General features: G+C 32.0%; 1 protein-coding gene across 8 annotated transcripts in view; it reads left to right on the forward strand.

Moving 5' to 3' along the window:
- Positions 1–22,676, forward strand: part of HERC1 (HECT and RLD domain containing E3 ubiquitin protein ligase family member 1) — a 191,018-nt gene that overhangs the window by 41,886 nt on the left and 126,456 nt on the right. For all 8 annotated transcript variants that reach the window (XM_074294868.1, XM_074294867.1, XM_074294875.1 and 5 more), the window contains exons 3-16: positions 2,435–2,530; positions 3,377–3,571; positions 5,126–5,437; positions 6,913–7,009; positions 8,329–8,472; positions 10,748–10,875; positions 13,122–13,266; positions 13,366–13,537; positions 15,076–15,210; positions 15,475–15,640; positions 16,476–16,601; positions 20,438–20,659; positions 21,860–22,012; positions 22,150–22,282. In XM_074294868.1, the coding sequence (XP_074150969.1) occupies positions 2,435–2,530; positions 3,377–3,571; positions 5,126–5,437; positions 6,913–7,009; positions 8,329–8,472; positions 10,748–10,875; positions 13,122–13,266; positions 13,366–13,537; positions 15,076–15,210; positions 15,475–15,640; positions 16,476–16,601; positions 20,438–20,659; positions 21,860–22,012; positions 22,150–22,282 (2,224 nt within the window). The remainder of the gene's footprint in view (positions 1–2,434; positions 2,531–3,376; positions 3,572–5,125; positions 5,438–6,912; positions 7,010–8,328; positions 8,473–10,747; positions 10,876–13,121; positions 13,267–13,365; positions 13,538–15,075; positions 15,211–15,474; positions 15,641–16,475; positions 16,602–20,437; positions 20,660–21,859; positions 22,013–22,149; positions 22,283–22,676) is intronic.

Below are 22,676 nucleotides of genomic sequence, written 5' to 3' on the forward strand. Positions count from 1 at the left end.
TAAAATATCTTCATGCCTTACTAATAAGTTTCATGAGTTATTTAAAAAATTCTTTCCTTCAACTTAACCATGCCTCTCCAGAATTTTCCTTTTTCTGTAGTTTTGTAATTTCAGAGCTATCATCAACTCTTTACTCTGCTTTACCCTGCCTATCCAATCATTTGCCAGGTCTTGGTCATTTATATTTCCACAATATATCTTGCATCTATTCCTTCCTTCTACTCATTGGGTTATTGTGTCAGTCCAGGCCCTAATCAACTTTGCTTAGAGTATTGCAGTAGCTACATAATTGTTCTTCCTATCTCATGTGTTTCCTCTCTTCAATCTCTTCTCCATATAACTGCCAACATAGTTTTCCTGAAAATACCATGTTACAACCCAAAAACGCTTCCTGTCACATCAAGGGTCAAACAAAACTTTCCTATTTGAAATTTAAAATCCTTTCCAGGGTTTATTATACATAACTCCACTTAACCAAGTAAAGTGACCTTATTGCTGTTCTTCACACACAGTGCACCTATACTTGGCTTTCTGAATGTTCCCAGTGTCTTGGTTACATTCCCTACTGACCTCTGTCTTACTATCCCTCATTTTCTTTCTTCTTGTTCTTCTTGTTCTTGTTTTTGTTCTTCCTCTTCCTCTTCACTGAGGCAATTGCCCAGGGTCACACAGCCAGGAAGCATTAAGTGTCTGAGACCAGATTTGAACTGAGGTTCTCCTGACTTTAGGGCTGGTGCTGTCTCCACTGTACCTCCTAGCTGCTCCACTATCCTTTATTTTCTTTAAGCTTAGTCTATGTGTCACTTTCCACAGGATGCTTTTACTCACTCTTCAGCTTATTTTACCTTCACAAAACTTTTATTGTATATGTGCTGCATTTGCTTAAGTATGTATAAGTTGTCTTCCCCCGAGAGATGCATGTGCTATTTGAATGCAAGGACTATTTTTTTTTTTTTTTTTTTTGTCTGACTCTGAGCAGAGACTACTCTTGTTCCTAGAACAAATATTATGTCATGCAGCTTTGGTTATTTACCATGCAATGGACACTTCTCTTTCTACCCTTTTCCCTACTGAATTCCTATACGTTCTTTAAAACCTACTTCAAATGCCACGTTCCTCCATCAAACCTTCCATGACCTACTCCAGATCAATAACAAATCTCCCCTTTGGAATCTTATACTTGCAAATTATAGAAATACAAGAAATAGACAAACATGAGTCTAATAAATGTCCTCAATTTTTGAGGACTCTCTAATGCATCACTTTCAATTACAGTTTTCTTTATCTATATCTCAGTGACAAAACACTAAGCTCCATAAAAGCTTGAAATGTCTTACATAAACTTTATAATGGTCCAACTGTCTACTCCAGCACTCCATTCAGATGAGGTACATGTTTGCTGAATAAATTCATTCTGGCCATTACCATATCAGCAATAATCTAGTCATTCCTTCTCTTGCCTCAGCTTCAAAGCAGCTGGAAAGTAATGGAGATGTTAACTCTTCATTCTTTCAACAAAAATGACTTCAAGTACTTCTAGCAAAACTAAAAGATGATTTGGGGAGCTCATTGATGGTGATATAAAAAACTTCTTACTATGGTCATGCTTAAAAACTATCCTTTGATTAAGAAATATTAATCCAAGAAATGAATTGTCTCAATAATCTTTAAAATATCCTATTGGTCTTCAGGATTCTGAAGGCCAGGTTTTCTCCATTCTCTATTCTGTAAGTGGAACATTATCATTCAGAAAGCTTTACATTCAGAAAAGTAACCTGGGACTTGGAAGTATGGCTAGTAGAGAGCAAGTACAGAAACATAAAACACTATTAACCAATCAGTTTGCCAAATTCTATGTTGTCCTAGGAATAGAAATTCCTAGGCCTATAGGCTAAGCTTAAAGAAAATGAGGGATAGTAAGACAGAGTCAGTAGGGAATGCAATCAGGGCACTGGGAATAGCCCATGCAAAGACAAGTATAGATGCACTGCATGTGAAGCTAGGAGTCAGAAAGCTTTTAGCTTGAAAACCAGCCTTGCTGAGTAGAGTTCTCTCTGGGATTGTGATAATTTGGTACTTGGTTGAGTCTGTGCTCTGTCAAATAGCTTGGCTCTGGTAAAGCCTAACCTTGCTAACTTAAATTTAAGATTCTTCCAGCAAATCTTTTCTTTTATATAAGAATGGGGGGGGGGCTAATTAAAATCAATATATAGAATGTTGTTTTGCAACCAGATCTGTTGAAACAAATCATCTTTATATATTGATACCTGTAAATATTGGTCACGTATGACATTAGTCTCAATGTCCATGATGTTTTAATGCTCATAGGTTTGTTAACATTTCCTATAATAAATAAATTTCTTTTGTAGAATCATCCTGTAATGAATGTGTCACTTTCTTTCTCATTCTATTTTCCAAAATGTTTTGATAATAGGGTTCATCTGCTGATCGGAGTCAGTGGAGGGAACCAACTAGAACATCTGATGGTTTATGTTCACTTTATGAGGCAGCTCTGTGTCTGTTTGAAGAGGTATGTAAAAAATAAAATCTGACTGAATCTTAAACTAAAGCTGGTTATATGTTTGAATTGCATTTCATTTAATTATTTTAGCTTCAAATAGTATGTCTTAGCACTCATAAAAATAACTCATTCTTAAACCTAGGCTGTAGGTGAATAGATTATTCTGGGTTTCTAAAATTTTAGGTTTTTATTACTGCCTTGATCTCTTCTGTCAGTTCCTGCAGTAGAAATGAATAAAAAGAATTTTCCTTTTCCCCATCTTCTATTTTTTTCTCATTAAAGCCTCAAGTATTTTGTTATGAGCATGGGAAAGTAGTCACTGATTATTAACACCCTATGCATTCAAGTTGAGCTTTAAGATTATCCTGACTTCTACTGCTAAAAGATATCTGAAATATATTCTTTTTTTTTTTTTTTTTAGAAAGTAGTTTTAAAAAAATATGCCTTAAGTTTATTTTCTACATCACTTTTTTTTTTAAACTATTGTACTAGTTGTTGCCCCCTATTTTAATTTTTGAGGCTAAAAGTCTTAAGGAAAATAAGGGGACTAGATTTTGAAAATTTAATATAAAGACCATGCTAGAGCTAGAAGGAATGTAAAGGATAGATGAGATAGAAGTTCTTTGGAATAATTTCTGCTATATTTATAACTATCTTTTAGTAATTTCTAATGTAAAACAATCCTTTTAAATATTGTAATTCAAATATCATAAGGATACCTAAGAGATTGTTTTGGAACATTTCAGCATTTGAAGATATTGAGAAATGAAAAAAAATTATTATTTTAAAAAGCACTGATTAAAGAGAGTCATAAGAATGTGTTAAATATTAATTCCATATTTTAAATTTTAACAGGTTTGCAGAATGGCTTCCGATTATTCAAGAACATGTGCTAGTCCAGATAGCATTCAAACTGGTGATGCACCCATTGTTTCTGAAACTTGTGAAGTCTATGTTTGGGGTAGTAACAGTAGTCATCAGTTGGTAGAAGGCACACAAGAAAAAATACTACAACCAAAATTAGCACCAAGTTTTTCTGATGCACAGACAGTAAGTTCTTTGTGTTCTTTTTAAAATTACAAAATATATGTGTATATCTTTAGGCTTTTTAAAAAGTAGCTTTGAAGCATGATTTTAAAAACAGCTGCAAATTTTAGCTTGTGTCTTTTTCGTGTGTGTGTGTGTGTGTGTGTGTGTGTGTGTAATTTATTTTTTCTAGTTACATGTAAAACAATTTTTTTACATTTGTTTTTAAAATTTTGAGTTCCAGATTCTCTGCCTCCTTACATCCCAACCCTACCTCCCATTGAGAAGGCACTTGTGAAGTTATGCAAAATATTTTCATAAAAGTCATGTTGCAAAAGAAAACAGGTCTTCTCTTGTACCCCACCCCCACCCCAGAAAACTCAAGAAAAACTAAACTAAAAAAAGTATACTTCAAATCTATATTCATACACAAACAGTCCTTTCTCTGAGTATGGATAGCATTTTCCTCATAAGTTCTTCTGAATAATCTTGGATCATTGTATTGCTGAGAATAGCAAAGTCATTCACAGCTGATCATCCCACAGCATTGCTGTTACTTTGTACAGAGTCCATTTCATTTTGCATGAGCTTATGGAGGACTTTTCAGGTTTTTCTGAGAGCATCTTGCTCATCATTTCTTATAGAACAGAAGTATTCCATCATAATTACATACCATAATTTATTCAGCCATTCCCCAAATGATGGGGTATCCCCTCAATTTCCAATTCTTATCCCCCAGAAAAGAGCTGCTATAAATATTTTTGTACATATAAATCTTTTCCTTTTTTTTTTTTTTTTTTTTTAAATCTTTTTTGGAATTCATGCCTAGTAGTGGGTATTGTTAGGTCTCAAAGGATATAGAAGATTTTATCTCTATGCCATTTGGTCATAGTTCATATCTTTTGATTATCAATTAGGGAATGGCTTTTATTTTTTATAATTTTGACACAATTCTTTATATATTTGCCAAAAGAAGCTTCATCAGAGAAACTTGCTTCAAAATTCTTCTCACAATTGCTTACTGTATTCCCTCCTCCCCCATTTGTTCTATTCTCTCTTTCCTTTCACCCTGTCCCTTCTCAAAAAGCATTTTGTTTCTGACTACTATCTTTTTTCACTCTTCTTCACATTTTTATATATTGTATTTAGCCAAACATGGAAAAAAGATGTCAAGAATTCATTTTTATATATTGAGTTTAGTCACAACATAGGAAGCCATAAATAACATTGCCTTAAATGATTTCCTTTAGATATTCCTGCTAAATCCAACTTTAAAAATCTACAATTTTTAGAACAGTTCTTTTATTTCAGCTGGGTCAGGATTTCATTGTATACAAACTAATTTAAGGAATATGGAGTAGTAATTTTTCTTAGGCAAAGCCTGGGGCACTTAGAAGTTGTAATTTGCCCTGATCACAGTTTGTGTCAGAACAGGGCTTGAAAGTAGATCTTAACTTCAAGGCCAAACTTCTTTATATTCTGTCATGTTGCCTCTCAAATCCAGTGTTATTATATTTATTATATTTATAGTATAAGAAAAATGCTATTTTAAAAATTATCCCTTATTTGTTTTATTAGATTGAAGCTGGACAGTATTGCACTTTCGTAATTTCTACAGATGGCTCTGTTAGAGCCTGCGGTAAAGGTAGTTATGGCAGACTAGGACTTGGAGATTCCAACAATCAGTCAACTCTAAAAAAATTGACATTTGAACCTCATCGCTCTATTAAAAAAGTGTCATCTTCTAAAGGATCAGATGGACACACTTTAGCTTTTACAACTGAAGGTGAAGTCTTCAGTTGGGGAGATGGTGATTATGGAAAACTGGGACATGGAAATAGTTCAACACAGAAGTATCCAAAACTTATTCAGGGCCCTCTTCAGGGAAAGGTATGTAAAGATTTCTTTTGTTGTTATAAATTGACAATATCTTTTAAATTTATTTTAATTTTGATATATTCTTTTTGAAAAGTTTTTTTCCTTTGGTTTTTTTCACTTCCATTTTTATATTTCATATAATCCAAGTATAATTCTTAATAAATAGCAGTTATCATTTGAATTTTAATACTGTCTTTTCTTCAAGGAATTTGAAGACATTTTATCAGATTTGCTTGCTTTTTTATTAAAAATATATCTTAACATTATGTGGGGTTTTTTGGTATGAGTTATTTTTTAGAGTTAAATTTTTAGTTTTACTTTTGAAATGTAATTAAAATGTTTTATTTATCATCTGATTGGGTTTGTATGCCGCTGAATTTTATGGAGTATACAGAGTTGGTGAGGGATCACTCTCAAAAACAACAACAAGTAGGAATTTTATAGTATTATAAAAATTTGAATAAAATGGAACCTTTTTTTCCCCTAAATTATTTTCAGTTTTCTCTCTAGTTTTCCTTTTCAAGTTAATAATGTCAAACATTAACATTTACAAAATTCTGTCATGCCTCATTCGATGTCTTGAACATAATTTGGTGAATTGAATCACTAAATATTGGACTCTTTGAAGGAAAGATGTCATATAATGATAGATTGATGAATTTTTTGTGTCATAATAATGATCCCTAAAATGAGGGCAAGTTATATCATGCCAAAAGGGCATAGTGTATGTAGTAGTTTTTTTTTTTCTTTTCACCCCTACTTTTTCTTTGAACAGCTAAGTCTTTTTGCCCATTTTAGAGATATCTTTTTCCCCAGGATTACAGTGTGCTCCTAATGTTCTAATCTACTTAAACTGAAGAGAATGAAAAAGTATTTTCAAGGTTTTTTGCCTTATTTATTTTCCTTTTTTTCTTAGAAATATCCAGTTAACTTCTAGTAGTTTTCTGGGAGTGTTTCTCATGGATACAAAATGTAATCATTTTGTCCCTTATTAGAACTAGAAGTACTGTGATCATAGTATTTTCAAATTGTATTAGAGAAGTAATTTGAATTAGGTTCAAGGTACCTAGTCCCCCAAAAATAGTATCATTGGTATAATGAACCAGAGTCTGAATTTTCAAGTTCTAATTCTAATATTTAACTTCCTCAGATTTTTTTTCCCAATATCAGATGGTAGTGATAATATTTTTGCATTATTTACCTCCTAGGGTTTTTGAGGGAAGTGTTTTTTTCTTTATCCAAAATTGTTCTGAGGGGTATTGCTATGTAAATGGAAATAGTAGTAGTTATGGCTTTTATCACTAAGAAAAAGATTGATTTATTGGTGACACATTATTTTCATAAGGCAAACACATTAATTTGTATATGTTGAGAACTACCAGATCTTTGGGAAGAAAGCTGTTTAAAATTTAACACTGGAAAACTGGGTATGCCATGTATCACAATAGTTATTATTATTATTATTTTTTTTTTTCTGTTTAATACAGGTAGTTGTGTGTGTGTCAGCTGGATATAGACATAGTGCTGCTGTCAGTGAAGATGGTGAATTGTATACATGGGGTGAAGGGGATTTTGGAAGATTAGGTAATTCTGAAATTGAAATTATTTAAAGAAGGAAAAGTAAAGGATTATAATCCCTACATAGAAATGATATAGTCGTTTCTTTAGACTACTTTTAACATAGAACTTTTAATATATAGGTCTAACTGTAGAATAAAATACATACTTGAATCAACAGTTTTTACAAGCGAGTTTTTAATGGTATCTTTTGTTTTTATATTATCTTTCAGAATATTATTTAAGGGCTTTATTTTTCCAGCCTTATTTCATGCTCCTCTCCTGCATATATTTGATCTGCTGTTATAATAGTGTACTAGCTAATTTGTTATATTGTTTTTAATTCTTTCCCCTCCATGTATACTGTTCTTGTGTGAAACACATTACCTCCTTCATTTCTCAAGTTGTGTATATATAGCTTTAAGATCCCCTTATTTTGGCTTGTTGAAATTCTTATGGTGCTGTTATATACTTGGTATATGATCTCATCCCAGTTGAAAATGTTTTCCAGAACACTTTATATTTATCTTGCTTTTAATATATCCTTGTTATTAATCCATGCTACTTACTGTCATAATTATTTACTTGTCATATACTCCCTGTTGTTACATTATATACTCTTTGACAGCATGTATTCATAAAGTTGATTTTCTTTGTTTTTTAAAATATTTAAATACTTATCACAGTATCTTAAAGTAGCTTTGCAAAACTTGCTTATTTGAATATCAAGCATTAAGGAAGTTTTATATCTCAAGTAATATTTAGTTTCAAACTAAACATTTTCAAAAATTTTGGACACATGCATATATACATACATACACATTATATGTGCTTATTTGACAGGTAGTTATGCATACACATCTTTAAGGAAGTTTTATATCTCAATATTTATTTTCAAACTAAAATTTTGGACATATACACACACACATTATATGTGCTTATTGGACAGATAAATTATGCATATACATCTTCTTATATGAAGAATATTTGTATTGTTCTGAATTTTAATTTGGTTTGACATACATAATCAAATAGGCTTTGAAAATTGCATATGTAAAAAAAAAGAAAAGTGCAAATGTGGAATATTTGTTTAAACAGTTTTCAAGTTGTTCAAAACAAATAATAAATTGAAGACATTTAAGTAAAATGCAACTAACAGAGAAAAGGTCATAAGTAAACATAATGTATTTATATCTCTGCATTCTGTTGTATTGGCTAGCTATATGTATAAAAGACATACACAATAGTATATGTCTTTTGCTTTAAATTATTTTTTTCTATGAAGTACTGGAGGGGGAAAAACCATGTGAATTTAACATCCATTTCTTTTTCCATCTTCCCGTAAGGTCATGGTGACAGTAATAGCCGGAACATTCCAACATTAGTAAAGGACATTAGCAATGTTGGGGAGGTTTCCTGTGGTAGTTCACACACAATTGCTTTGTCCAAAGATGGAAGAACTGTCTGGTCTTTTGGAGGAGGAGACAATGGTATGTAGTAAGTTACTTCACCATATAATTGAGGTATTTTCTTGAGAGAGTAAACTTTTTAAAGCAATTCTTTATATTTTGTGTGTCCATAGTTTGTTTTGGAACTGTGAATTTAGATAGCTAAATTTAAAATATGAAGTATGGCTACCATAAAAATGAAAAAATATCAAATCGGCAACATTTATTAAGCACTTACTGTGTACCAGGCACAATGCTAAACATTAGGGATACAAAGAAAAAGAACAGTTCCTATTCTCAAGTAGCTCATAGTCTAATGGGAGAGGTAACTTGTAAACCAGAAGTGGAGGTGTAGGTGCAAAGCCAATTAGGCATTGAGAACAGCCTGCGTAAAGTACAGAGACAGATGATGTAGTCACACGTTTGCAGAGCTGCAAGCAGGCCAGTATAACTTGATTGTAGACTGAATGGACACGAATAATTATAAGACTTAAAAAAACAACTTGGCAGGGAGGGGGGCAGGTTACAAAGAGCTTTAAATACTAAAGAGAAAGTTTCATAGAGATCTTAGAGATAAAAGGGAGCTCCTGGAGCTCATAGAGCAGGGGTTTGACATGATCAGACCTGTGCTTTAGGAGAATCATCTTGGCAATTGTCCCCCAAGACTCTATCCTGAGCTCTCACTTTGTTTCACTCTACACTACACTTCATCACTTGGTAATCTAATCAGCTCTCATGGGTTCAATTATCATTCCAATTAAAATGATTCCCTAAGCCTACTACTCTTTCTCCTGAACCATGGTCAGGGATCATCACATGGTTTTTGGATGTCTCAAAATGGATGAGTTCAAACCAGACTCATTCATTATCTCTCCCCTTCTTCTTCTCAACATCCCTATGACTTTCAGGGACCCATTCCCAAGCACTCAGGCCTCAGACCCATTTCCCAATTAGTTGTTTTTCACCTTCACAACATTATTTCTGTAACAAAGCTACCATCCTTGTTCTGGCCCTCTCACCTGCATTGATGCAACATCTTCCTGGTCTCTTGGCTTCAAGTTACTCCTTATTTCAATATATCCTTCAAAGTTTATCTCATGGGTTCAATTATCATTCCTGAGAACGCTCTTTGGAGAAGATCAGAGATTCCATGAGGTAAAGGTAGCAAGGGAGTGCATTCTAGACTTAGAGGATGAGGATGACTTCGACAAAGGGAGATGGAATGCTACTATTTATCTATCTATCTATCTATCTATCTATCTATCTATCTATCTATCTATCTATCTATCTATCTATTTATTTATTTATTAACAGTAGTAACAACATGAGCCCTTTATTTATTATTTTTTTTTTTCCCCATAATGACATCTAGTTGTGTTGAAACTTAACAACCAGCCCTTATCATGGAAATTGTTTTAATGAGAAAAGGGATCCCTTTGATCTAATATGGGTAGATAACATATTTTTAGCAGTAATTTAGAGTTTAGCAATTTAGATCAAATGTTATAAGACTTGAGATGCATATCAATCATTCTATTTATTAAAAATCCAACAATGTATACTTTCCCATAAGATTTTCAGATTTCTCTCACTTATTCAAAGCAATATGACTGGGAAATGGCATACTCAGAAATTCTGTTGCATTTCCTAAAAAAAGTGTTTTCTTAGAAATGATATTTTTGGGGATTGTACAAAGACATTTTTTTCATTAATCTATAGAATGTATTATATGAATAGTTTTTCCAAATTATATTCATTTTCTATTAAAAGGAAATTAGTTTTCTGTATGTTCCATTTATCATGTTTGATGCTCAATGATTAATGCAGTGAAACTTTCAACAATAAAATTTTTTTTAATATACTCCTCTGGGTGGCATTAAGCACTAGTTTATTTAATTGATACTTTAAATATGGAATGTTATAAAATTTTTTTTAATATACTCCTCTGGGTGGCATTAAGCACTAGTTTATTTAATTGATACTTTAAATATGGAATGTTATTTCTATGGAATGGCAAATCCTACAGTAAGCATTTAAGTTCCTCCAATGTTCCAGACACTGTTAAGTGCTGTAGATAGAAAGGCAGTAAAGATAGAAAGAGACAGTACCTTCTCTCATAGAGCTCATACTCTGATATGTGTGAGGGGGTTGGGGGGAGAAGGGAGGGAGACAATATACAAACAGTTAGGTATGAATAAGTTATTGACAGGATAACTTGAAATTTAAAAAAAATAGTATTAATTACTAGAAGTAAGAAAACTAGGAAAACCAGCTGAGGTAATTTAGAAGCTAATTTCTTTCAATTGTGTTTTCATAGGCAAACTTGGTCATGGTGATACAAATAGAGTGTATAAACCTAAAGTTATAGAAGCTTTACAAGGAATGTTTATTCGAAAAGTTTGTGCTGGGAGCCAGTCTTCACTTGCCTTGACATCAACAGGACAGGTAGGTTAAAGGAAATACATATTTACGTGACTAGAACAATAGTTTTAAAGGAAGAACATCATCTCAGAATTTAAGTTTCAGACTTTTAAAAATCAAATTTGGAAGACTTCTAAGAAAATGCCTTTTTTTTAATGTAATGTGAAAAGACAGGATAATATTAGGAAATCTGATTTGTATTTGACTTTTTCTTCAGCTGCATAGCTCACTTAAATAAAAGCCCATTGTATTGTAACACATGTAAAATGTATGGGATTGCCTGTCATCAAGGGGAGGGAGTAGAGGAAGGGAGGGGATAATGTGGAAAAATGAATACAAGGGATAATGTTATAAAAAAAAGTTATAAAATAATAATGTTATAAATATAATGTTATAAAAAATAAAATAAAACAGATTTGAACTCAGGAAAAAAATAAAATAAAAGCCCATTGTAATAAATTCCAGGGTACTTTCTAAAGTCTTTGTTCTAATTTTATTTAATGTTATTTTAAGAAAGTGGCTCAACAAATACCAGGCAAATCTTTTGAATTCAGATAATTTTCTTGTGGTATGTAATGGACTAAGGTTTTGGCCTTGAGTCAGGAAGAATTGAGTTCAAAACCTCATGTGAGCTGGGTAGCAGCTGCTAGTTGGCACAGTGACTAGAGCACTGGGCTTACAATCAGGAAGACTCTGCCTGGGTTTAAATCCGGCCTTCTCAGACATATATTAGCTGTGTGACCCTTGACAAGTCACTTTCCCATTTGCCTCAGTTTGGAAACCACCACAGTATCTTTGTCAAGAAAACCCCAAATGGGATCACAAAGTTGGACATAACTGAAATAACTAAGTTTGACACTAACCAGCTCACTTAAACTCCCCCAGTCTCAGTTTCCTTGTCTTTAAAATGGGGTCAATAATAGTGCCTAATAAAATCAGACAGTGTTGTAAAGGACTTTGCAAACCTTAAAGTTTCTCTTAGCTATCGTTATTATTGTTCAGAAATATTTGAAAGTCAAAAATGAGAAAAAAAATTGAATGGTCTTTTTTATGGTATATTTCTAAATGGTTATAATTATGTGAATCAAATTGTCAGTGTCCTTTTTTAAGTATAATAAATCATTTAATACCTTCATCCAATTGAACAAAAATTTGCTGTCTACTGTGACAGAATATTTCACTAGGGGAAAAATTATCTAAGTTTCAGGTGATATGGAGAATTTGAAACTCCAATTTCCACTCCTTTTTCCACTCTTTCTTTTTGAATTTGAATTTGAATTTGAATTATTCAGAGAATTTTATTGGTTTCAAGTCTTTTTAGCTTTGCTTTTTCATATTGTTTCTCTGAAGTTGCTTAGTACCAAAGGACTTGAAAATTATGAACCCAGGTGGCTGAAGGAGCTGCCAAATTAAAATTTCTTCTCCTCTTCCTCCTCCTTTTTCCGCTTCTCTCTTCCCTCCTCCCCCTCCTTCCTCCTTCTTGTTCCTTCCTCCTTTACTTATTTATCTATCTATCTATTTTTTTTTTTAAAGAGAGATGTTTTTTTTTTTTTTTTTAATTCATTTTTCCAAATTATCCCCTCCCCCCGATGGCAGGTAATCCCATACATTTTACATGTGTTACAATATAACCTAGATACAATATATGTGTGTAAATACCATTTAAAGAGAGATGGTTTTAAAGCTCTTCTTCATTGGTAGATTCTTGTGGAAAAGTATACACAGTTCTACCTTTAATGGTTGTATGTGTATAGTTGTACAATGTAAAATCTTTTCTGTAAGTCTTTGAAATAGATTAGTGCAACTTTAATGAGTGAATTTACAAGAATGAAATCCACCTCAAACTGCTGTGTAAAATGAAGGGTTTGATAGATAATAGGCACTCCCTAGTACTGCTGTGAAAATATAATTTTTATTTAATTGTTTATTTAAAAACTATTCTTTGAACTTTGAATTTCCTAAGTTTCTTGTATTAAAATGAATGGAATATTTTGGATTCGTTAGTTGCTGTTTGTAAGTGTTGTCTTGTCACTGTACAAACTATTTGAAATGATTATTTTGCTTGTGTGATATTAAATGCCACTTTTAACCCAAATGTAGTAAAAGAGAAAACCTAAACAAGAATGAGAAAGCTTTTAAAATATTTTTGTAGATTTAATTCACTATTGATGTTTCTATTGTATTACCACTTCATATATTCTAAGTAGTTTTTAAATCATATGTAAAAAGTTGCAACATAGAATTATTTGCTTTTTAAATTTGTGTTTTAGGTCTATGCATGGGGTTGTGGAGCTTGTCTAGGTTGTGGATCTTCAGAAGCCACAGCTTTGAGACCAAAACTTATTGAAGAACTGGCAGCTACAAGAATAGTTGATATTTCAATTGGAGATAGCCATTGTTTGGCTCTTTCTCATGGTAAAATAATTAATATTTTTTGGCATATTATTATGTTTATTATTTTTGAAATGTCATCTCATATGTATCTTTTTTCCTTTGTAATTTATTTTTCTTCAGATAATGAAGTTTATGCTTGGGGTAATAATTCTATGGGACAGTGTGGTCAAGGAAATTCCACAGGTCCTATTACAAAACCAAAGAAAGTTAGTGGTTTAGATGGAGTAGCAATTCAACAGATTTCAGCTGGAACATCACATAGTCTGGCATGGACAGCTCTCCCCAGGGACAGGTAAATGAGTTCCAGTGTTTTGAAACACTGTGGATGTTTGGTAATTAACTATCAAATAAAATTATTAATAATTTGAAACACATTTCTTTATATATGAAATATTTTTTCAGCATTTCTAAAAATGTTTTCATTTATGTATAATTGCTTTGGAAATTAATTGTAGAGTGTAGTAGTTGGCGTGTATATTTTACCCATATGCACAAATTTCAGGAACAAGAAAATCATGTTGTAGATTTTTAAAAAATTTAACACTCATTTATGGATTTTCATTCTCAAAATACTGATAGAAAAAGTTAATGTTAGCATGACATAGAAGGAGATAAAAATAAAGTGGATTTACATTTTAAAATATTTAAAACTTTTTTTGGTTGTAGTGCTTTTTTCCCAGTATTTTCCCTACCACATTTACTTTATCTGGTTTGTTGAAATAATAGTATTTGTATTAAATTTTTCCCTATATGAAGAATTTTAGGTTTTCTCCAAAGGTTGTAGGCATTATGCCAGATCAGCCAATAAGCAGTCAACTCAATTTTCTCCGATCATTATTAAAAAACCTTGGTTGCCACAAGAAACTGCCTTTTGTATTTAGTGCAACCCAGTCTTAAGTACTTTTTTCACCTCACTATCACACATCAATCTTTTGACCATGATATATTTTATAAGGACATAAAGATATTAAAATGCAGTGCCAATTTATTTTATAGATTATGGTTTATAATGTAGCTAATTATAATTTGAAAGCAAATGACACTTATTTTTAGGCTTATGAAGGGATTTTTTGTATTTTATTTCTTATATAATAATAGATTTTATTTTTCGAAATGTATACAAATTTAGTTTTCCATATTTGCCCTTGTAAAACCTTGTGTTCCAAATTTTTCTCCCTCCCTCTCCACTTCCTTCTTTCCCTAGATAGCAAGTAACACAGTATAGGTTAAACGTGTGCAATTTTTCTAAACATATTTCTACATTTATTATGCTGCACAAGAAAAATCTGCTGATTGTAAATTAAAAAAAATAATTTGTGAAATGTTGGATATATTTAAAATTGAGCATTGAAATAGGTTGAATTTATGAACCATTTGTAGGAGAATGCTTTTGTTGTTGTGTCACAGTATGACATCAAAGAGTTATAGGCTTTTCTGAAAACTTTCACAGGAGAATCTGAAAGCCAGTCTTTTACCAAGTTTCAGCCATCTTTATCAATCAGAAAATTCATCCTAATATACGATTTAAATCTCAAAGAAACATAGAATTAGAAGTGATTTGAATAGATGATCTGACTGACTTAGTCTTGTGATTTTAGGTGAATATGGCTAGCTCTTCTCTTTTTGAAATTCTCTAGATGATATTTCCATTGTTTACTAGTCTATTTTAAATGCTTTGTCATCCCATCAGAAGTTAAGAAAGACTTCTTTATAATTCTTCAACTTTTACAAACCAAAATATTTCAGACTTTTTTTTTGGTAATTGTTAGGCAGTTATGTTTTTGCTAATTTATATTAAAATTGATTTGAATGCTTTTCCTAATCTTCCAGGCAAGTTGTTGCATGGCACCGGCCTTATTGTGTGGATCTTGAAGAGAGTACTTTCTCACATCTACGTTCCTTTCTTGAGAGATACTGTGATAAAATAAACAGTGAGATTCCCCCTCTTCCTTTTCCTTCATCAAGGTACTTCAAATCAATTTTAGTTTTATATTTTTCTTAATTTTGTTTTTCTAATTCTATGGAACTTAGACCTTAAAAGTAAGTGAATCTTTGCTAACTAATGATATTGAAATTTTTTTCTTTAATTTTATAAGAATAACATTTAGAATTCATACTACTGATCAATCATATCTTTATCATAATTTTACTAGAAGGAAAAAAAATTTAAAAATTAGTCAGGAGAAAGCATTTAATGTATCAAAACGATAGCAGTTTATTTACCTTTAGGGAACATCACAGTTTCCTCAAATTGTGCCTGAAGTTGCTGTCCAACCATCTTGCTCTTGCTCTGGCTGGAGGAGTAGCTACTAGTATTCTTGGGAGGCAAGCTGGACCACTTCGAAATTTGCTTTTTAGGCTAATGGACTCTTCTGTCCCAGATGAAATACAAGAGGTAAGGATAGTTGCTATAAGAACACATACAAATTAAATCAAATTGCTCACCATCTCAGGGAGGGGTGTGGAAAGAAATGGAAGGCGAGAATTTAGAACTCAAAATTGGAAGAAAAAAAAAAGTTAAAATTTGGTTTTACATGTAATTGGGAAAAAATAGAATATTAAAAACAAAAAGAATCCATCATCCCCCCCTCTCACCCACCATACCCACTTATAATAATTTAGCAATACTCAGAAGTACCTAAGGATTTGATATATCTAGGAAACTTAATGAGAGATGCTTATGAATGGATTTTCTCAGAATGTATGTATGGGACTTATCCCTTCAAATTAAGATATACTTCCTATTTTGTTTATGCCTTTCTTTTTTTGATGATTTACCACCTCCTAGAACCCATCCTTTCTGGTCGTTTTTTCAAACTCTTTTGTCATTTTCATGCCTTTCCATTAAATTTCATTGGAAATTTTGGTCTTAACAAACTTGAGTAGAAATTATGGATTCTTCTTGTTTATTTAGGAATTATAATAAGGTCATATATTTTAGGTAGAAGAGTTAGTAACTTTTAGTATTTTAAAAATGTCATTGCACTTACAAAATTAAAATACATACATATTTTAGAGCTGAAAAAAATCTTCGGACTACTCTTATTTGCCTGCCTTATTTTATAGATAAGGATGGTAAGGAAGTTGTCTTTTAACGATACAAAGCAGAATGTAGTATAATAGCAGATTTAGATAATTTTATTTTATTTTAATTTATTATATACTACAGATACTCATTTAAAGTACGACAAATTGAAATGATTCTTTTTTTTTTTTTTTTTTAATACAAGGTGGTAATTGAAACTTTGTCAGTGGGAGCAACCATGCTGTTGCCCCCTTTAAGAGAAAGAATGGAATTACTGCATTCGCTTTTACCCCAAGGACCTGATCGTTGGGAAAGCTTGTCTAAAGGACAGGTAAGGCATTGGATAATGTATAAGTTGTCCAGAAGTAGTTTGAAGAACACGACTAAAAGTCTTAAGAGTAGCTAATTAAAGTCAACCAATTACTTCTGTGATCAGTAAACACAATATATATGATTTTTGAAGTATTTTCTACCCTTTAAATTATTTTTACTTTAAAACTTATTTGAAAAACTTTTATCGTTTCTGAATAGTTAAATTCATTCCTTTCACTCCTGTTAATCTTCTTGTGAAGTACTCTTCTTTGTAGTACTCAGTTATACACTTATTATATTTTATGAGTCTTATAGTAAGGCTGTTAGTAACTCTCACATATAACAGCATTCAGAATGAGACTAAGACTAGTATGGACATAGTATGCTCATGTTAGGTTTCAGATTAAGATATCAGGTGTAATGGTGTTTTTAAAAGTAAAGCTAGACGATTCTCAGGTGTAATAGTGTTTTTAAAAATTCTTATCATTTTTTGTTTTGTTTGTCTTCTTTCCTCAGCAAAAGTCCTCCTCTTGGGTTTTGTGGTATGGAATTGATTCTTTAGTTCTTAGTATTTCTGTTATGATGGAAAGGTTGCTAATAATATTGTCCCAGATATTAACTGTCTGTTGTCTGACAACTAGCTTCACCAATAAGGAGAGAGACTGTTTAATAATAGGCTGAATTTTTTGGCCTGGCAATTTGTGGAACGTAATAAAATACAGTATGGCCTTCATTACAAAGTTGGACACAGCTGAAATGACTGAACACTAACAAAGCTGTCTGGCCCTGAACAGGTCACAGACTCTCCCAGTCTGTTTCCTCTTCTTTAAAATGGGGTAATAGTACCTAATAAAAATCAGAGAGTATTATAAAGGACTTTGCATTGCATTGCAATAATAATTTGTACTGTATTGGATATCATGCATCCATTGGAACCCTTGTCATGTACCTTTTTTTTCCCCCTCTGAGGCTGGAGTTAAGTGACTTGCCCAGGGTCACACAGCTAGGACCTATTAAGTGTCTGAGACCAGATTCGAACTCGGGTCCTTCTGAATTCAGGGCTGTTGCTCTATCTACTGTGCCACCTAGCTGCCCCTCTCATGTACCTTTAAAAAAAAAAAAGTTGAAGGTAAACCTTTTAATCACATTGGAGGACATACTATATCTTTGATCATTATTTTTAAAATTTTATTAAGAATTATAAGAATTGTTTATTGTGCTAATTACTAATAAATGTATTTCCAATTTGATGAAATTTTAGAGGGGAAGCTCTTGGGGGCTTGTATTTTTGTATCCTAGGAGAATGAAAAAGAACTTTATTCTTTTAAAGAGAGACACTAAAGAGGCTTTAAAAATATTTTGAATGAGAAGTAACAAGAGCTTCAATTAGAGTATTGGCTATGTGTGTGAAATTAAGCTGTGAGAGATAATGTGTAATTGACAAAAGTAGGCAAAAATTGGTAAGATTTAATTGATTGGAAATAGAAATTAAAGAAGAGTCAAGAATGACTTTAAGGTTCTGAATTTGGGTGACTAGAAGAGTGAGTAGTGATGCAACAGAAAAAGGGAAATTTGGAGGAGAAATAATTTGGGGAGGAATATGACGAGTTTTATTTTGGATATGGGTTTGAGATGTCTGTGGGACAATTAGATGATATCCAGAAAGCAATTGATCATTTGGGATCAGAGAAATGTAAGAGGAATATAGCTAAATATATAGATTTGGAAATCACTAGCATAGGAATGATAATTGAATCTATGAGCTAACACAAGAAAAGTATGATACAGTGAAGGAAATCCATGGTGAAATCTGGGTGGAATATACATGGTCACAGAAATAGGAGAAAAACCAAGAAAAAAACCATCATCACAGAAGTCAAATCAGTTGACAATGCCAGGAGAAAATGATCCAATGATCTAGCAGTTAATCTGATTTGAGAAAGAAATTTCATTTCAGTAGTGGGGTCAAAAGCCAGATTGCAAGATATTGAAAAGTGAGTGGAAGGTGAGAAAATGGAATAGTTGTATCTTTTTCCCCATAAATTTCAGGTTGTGAGAGATGAAAAGAGATTTAGGACGTCCAAGAGATTGCCCTCTCACTTTTCTTCATCTATTATTGTCTACTGGTTGAGGTAATAATTGTGAGGTACTTAGTACGTGCCTGGTACATAGTATGCTCTTAATAAGTATTTTTCCCTTCCCCTTATTTTCTCATAGTGCTATCAAAGATGTTCCTGTCTTCCCCTTCTTTAAAAAAAAAAAACAAAAAACAAAAACAAAAAAAAAAAAACCTCACTTGATTATTTTTGTCTAGCTCTTTTTCTTATATCTTCCCATATTATCTTCTTATATATATATATATATATATATCTTCCCTTCAATGGCTAAATTGCTTTACAAGCCTCTCTACAATAAAGACATTTATTCCTTCCCTTTCAAACTCTTAACTCTTTACTGTCTAGCATCTGACATCATTCAACCAAAATTGCCATCTTTGAAGTTATTAGTGTTGTCTTAATTGCCAAATCTAATGTCCCTTTTTTCAATTCTCATCCTTCTTGATCCCTCTCTAGCCTTTGACATGGTCAGTTGCTTTGATGCTCTCTTCTCTCTAGGTTTTCATGATGCTCTTTGGGCTCTCTTACCTATCTGACCATTCCTTGGTTTCCTGTTAGTTCTTTATCCATTTAATTGTGGGTGCCCCATAGGTCTTGGGCCTTTCTTCTCGCTTTGTATTGTTTCACTTGGTGAAACAAGTGAACTAAGAATTCACTTATTTTTGTGCTGATGATTTTCATATTAACCTAGCCATTTCTAACCTGCTTACTTCTAGCTTCACATCTTCAATTGTGTATTGGACATCTCCAACTGAATATCATGTAGATATCTTAAACTCAGCAGATCCAAAATTGAACTCAATATCTTCCCCCAAAACTTTACCCTCTAACAAATTTATTATTTTTTATTCCACTGATGCAACACTCTATTTCTTATCCAATATCATAACTTTTTGATGACTACTACTTTTTAATAGTTTTAGGTCTGGGGCTACCATCCTTTCTTCCCCATTAATCCTCTTGATATTCTTGAGTTTTTATTCTTGTAGATGAATTTTGTTATTTTTCCTAGCTCTATAAGACTATTTTTGGCAGTTTGATTGGTATAGCACTGAACAAGTAGACCAATTTAGGTAGAATTGTCATTTTTATTATTAAAAGTAGCTCAGCCTACCCATGAGCAATTGATATTTTTCTAGTTGTTTAGATCTGACTTTATTTGTGTGAAAAGTATTTTGTAATTGTGTTCATATAGTTCCTGGGTTTGTCTTGTCAAATATTTTACTTTGTCTGCAGTTATTTTAAATGAAATTTCCCTTTCTATTTTGTTGTTGGGCTATTAGTGACATATAGAAATCCTGATGATTTGTGTGGGTTTATTTTATATCCTGCAACTTTGCTAAAGCTGTTAATTGTTTTAAGTAGGTTTTTAGATTACTTTTTAAGATTCTCTAAGTATATCATATCATCTGCAAAGAGTGATAATTTTATCTCCTCATTCTTTATTCTAAGTAATTTAATTTCTTTTTTGTTTCTTATTGCTAAAGCTAACATTTCTAGTGCAATTTTGAATAATAGTGATGATGATGATGGGCATCCTTGTTTTACCCCTGATCTTACTGGGAATGCTTCTAGCTTCTTCCCATTATAAATAATGCTTGCCTGATGGTTTTTATATGTTTCAGCATAGTTTTTGCATTGACTATTTTTGTTACTTTTCTAGCATGTATTGTCAACAAGTATGATGTTGTTCCTGTTTTATTGATTTAATATTTATTTTTATGCCGTTTTTCCTTAGAGAATGCAATTGGATATAATTTTGACAAGTTTACAAGATCATACCCATGTAGCATCTCTACTTGGTTATAGCTCACCTTCTGATTCTACTGATGTTTCTTCCATATGTATCTCCTATGGAAATCTGTCGGATCAACCATATAGCACACAGAGTTGCCATCCAGATACTCATTTAGCTGAAATTTTAATGAAGACCTTACTAAGAAATTTAGGATTTTATACAGTAAGTTGTTTTGAGTTTACTTAAAATAATTTTTTTTTTGCCTTTTATGCAAAGATATTTTAACTTTTGAATTTTTTTCCTTCAAATTTTTAGAAGCATTAAAACAAATAAAGGAAAAAGGAATGGGCACATATAATGAACACGGAAGATTTATTCTTAAGACTTCACATATTCCTTCCCCCTGTACCCACTCCCTCTCCCCTTTCCTCCCACCTCCCCCCTGCCAATGTTCCTGGTAATAGAGATTTTACTTTTAAACTAGATCACATTTACCTAAATCCTAGTTAATATTAGCATACATTATTTTGTTTTTTTCCCCCACAAAAATCATGATTTGCAAAATTCTTGATTAAATCTAGATATAGTCTATATACAGTATTTTCCTGATATCTCTATCTCTAGTAACCTGGTAAAAGTGACAATGTTAGTTTGATCTGATTTGTTTTTGGTGAACCTTTTCCTTTCAAAAAAATTTAATAGTATTTTATTTTTCCAACTACATGCAAAGATATTTTTCTACATTCACCTTTGCAAAACTTTGTGCTTCAGATTTATTCCCCTCTCTTTCTCCCTTTCCCCTCCCCAAGATAACAAGCAATCCAACACAAGTTAAACATGTTCAATTCTTCTAAACATATTCCCATATTCATAATCTTGCTCAAGAAAAATCATATCAAAAGGGAAAAAACAAACAACAACAATAAAAAGATGCAAATACTATCCTTTGATCCACATTCTGGTTCCATGATTCTCTCTCTGGATGTGGATGGCACTTTCCATCATGAGTCTATTAGAATTGTGATGAATCATTGATGAACTTTTTTCAAATCATTTAAATACTCTCATTCTAGGTTTTGTTTAGATATTAATACCAAAATCACTGGTTCCCCTAATTTTAAAAATAATTGGTATTTTATTCAATTTCCATTTGGGATTACTCTCATTTTCAGTGAATTAAAAAGAAAAAGATTACCGACAATATTTCATTGATCATACCTTTTAGTCCTTGCAGTGTTTGCTAACCTTTTTTTGACTTTATTGTTTATAACTGTATCATTCTCATATTATACTTGATCTTTTTACCCAACACTACCCTAAGTTGGCTACTTTTTGTATGTACAATCCTTTTTAAAATCTGAGTTTATTAATGAATTTTGGTAATTTAATTTATGCACACAACTTTATTTGTATCTTTTTTAGGATCAAGCATTTGGAGAACTAGAAAAAAATAGTGATAAATTTTTACTTGGGACATCTTCATCTGAGAATAGCCAACCTGCTCATCTTCATGAATTGCTTTGTTCACTCCAGAAGCAGCTTTTAGCATATTGCCACATCAACAGTGTTAGTGAGGTATTTGATTCTGTCTTTTGAGAAGATTGTGACAAACAAATGTTCTCAGGATTTCAGTATTTGCAATTTTGAGAATTGTTTTTGTGACTTAGATTTTTCAGAATTTTACTAATTTAAGCAACTCTTCTTCTTTATAGAATTCAAGCAGTGTGGCATTGCTTCACAAACACCTTCAACTCTTATTACCTCATGCCACAGATATCTATTCACGTTCTGCAAATTTATTGAAAGAAAGTCCTTGGAATGGCAGTGTTGGTGAAAAACTAAGAGGTTTGTACTAATTAAATTTCAGGTTTAATGTATTTAAATCAATATTCTTCTTCCTGTTTTTGAGTTTTTGGAAACAGTGAAATTCCTTGCTAGACCTTCTTTAGTAATCTGGAAAGTTACAGAGAAGCAGAAATATTTCAGATATGTAGCTAGCAGCTTTGAACTCTAAAAGTCTTTAGCAAATTATGATCAATATATTAGAGAGGTTTAGTTTTAAGTTGAAATTAGGTACATAAAATCATAAAGATTAATTTTAAATAGCACAACCTAAAAATTTTTTTTAATGTAGTTTGAAAAGTGTTGTTTTCCAAAGTAATTTTAGGTAAAAAAAATTTTTTTTAAGTTGGTGTTGTCCCAACATGAAATCTTGGAAGTATAATTCCTTTGGGTAGTT

The sequence above is a fragment of the Sminthopsis crassicaudata genome, chromosome 2, assembly GCF_048593235.1.
Source record: "Sminthopsis crassicaudata isolate SCR6 chromosome 2, ASM4859323v1, whole genome shotgun sequence".
NCBI classification, from domain to species: domain Eukaryota; kingdom Metazoa; phylum Chordata; class Mammalia; order Dasyuromorphia; family Dasyuridae; genus Sminthopsis; species Sminthopsis crassicaudata.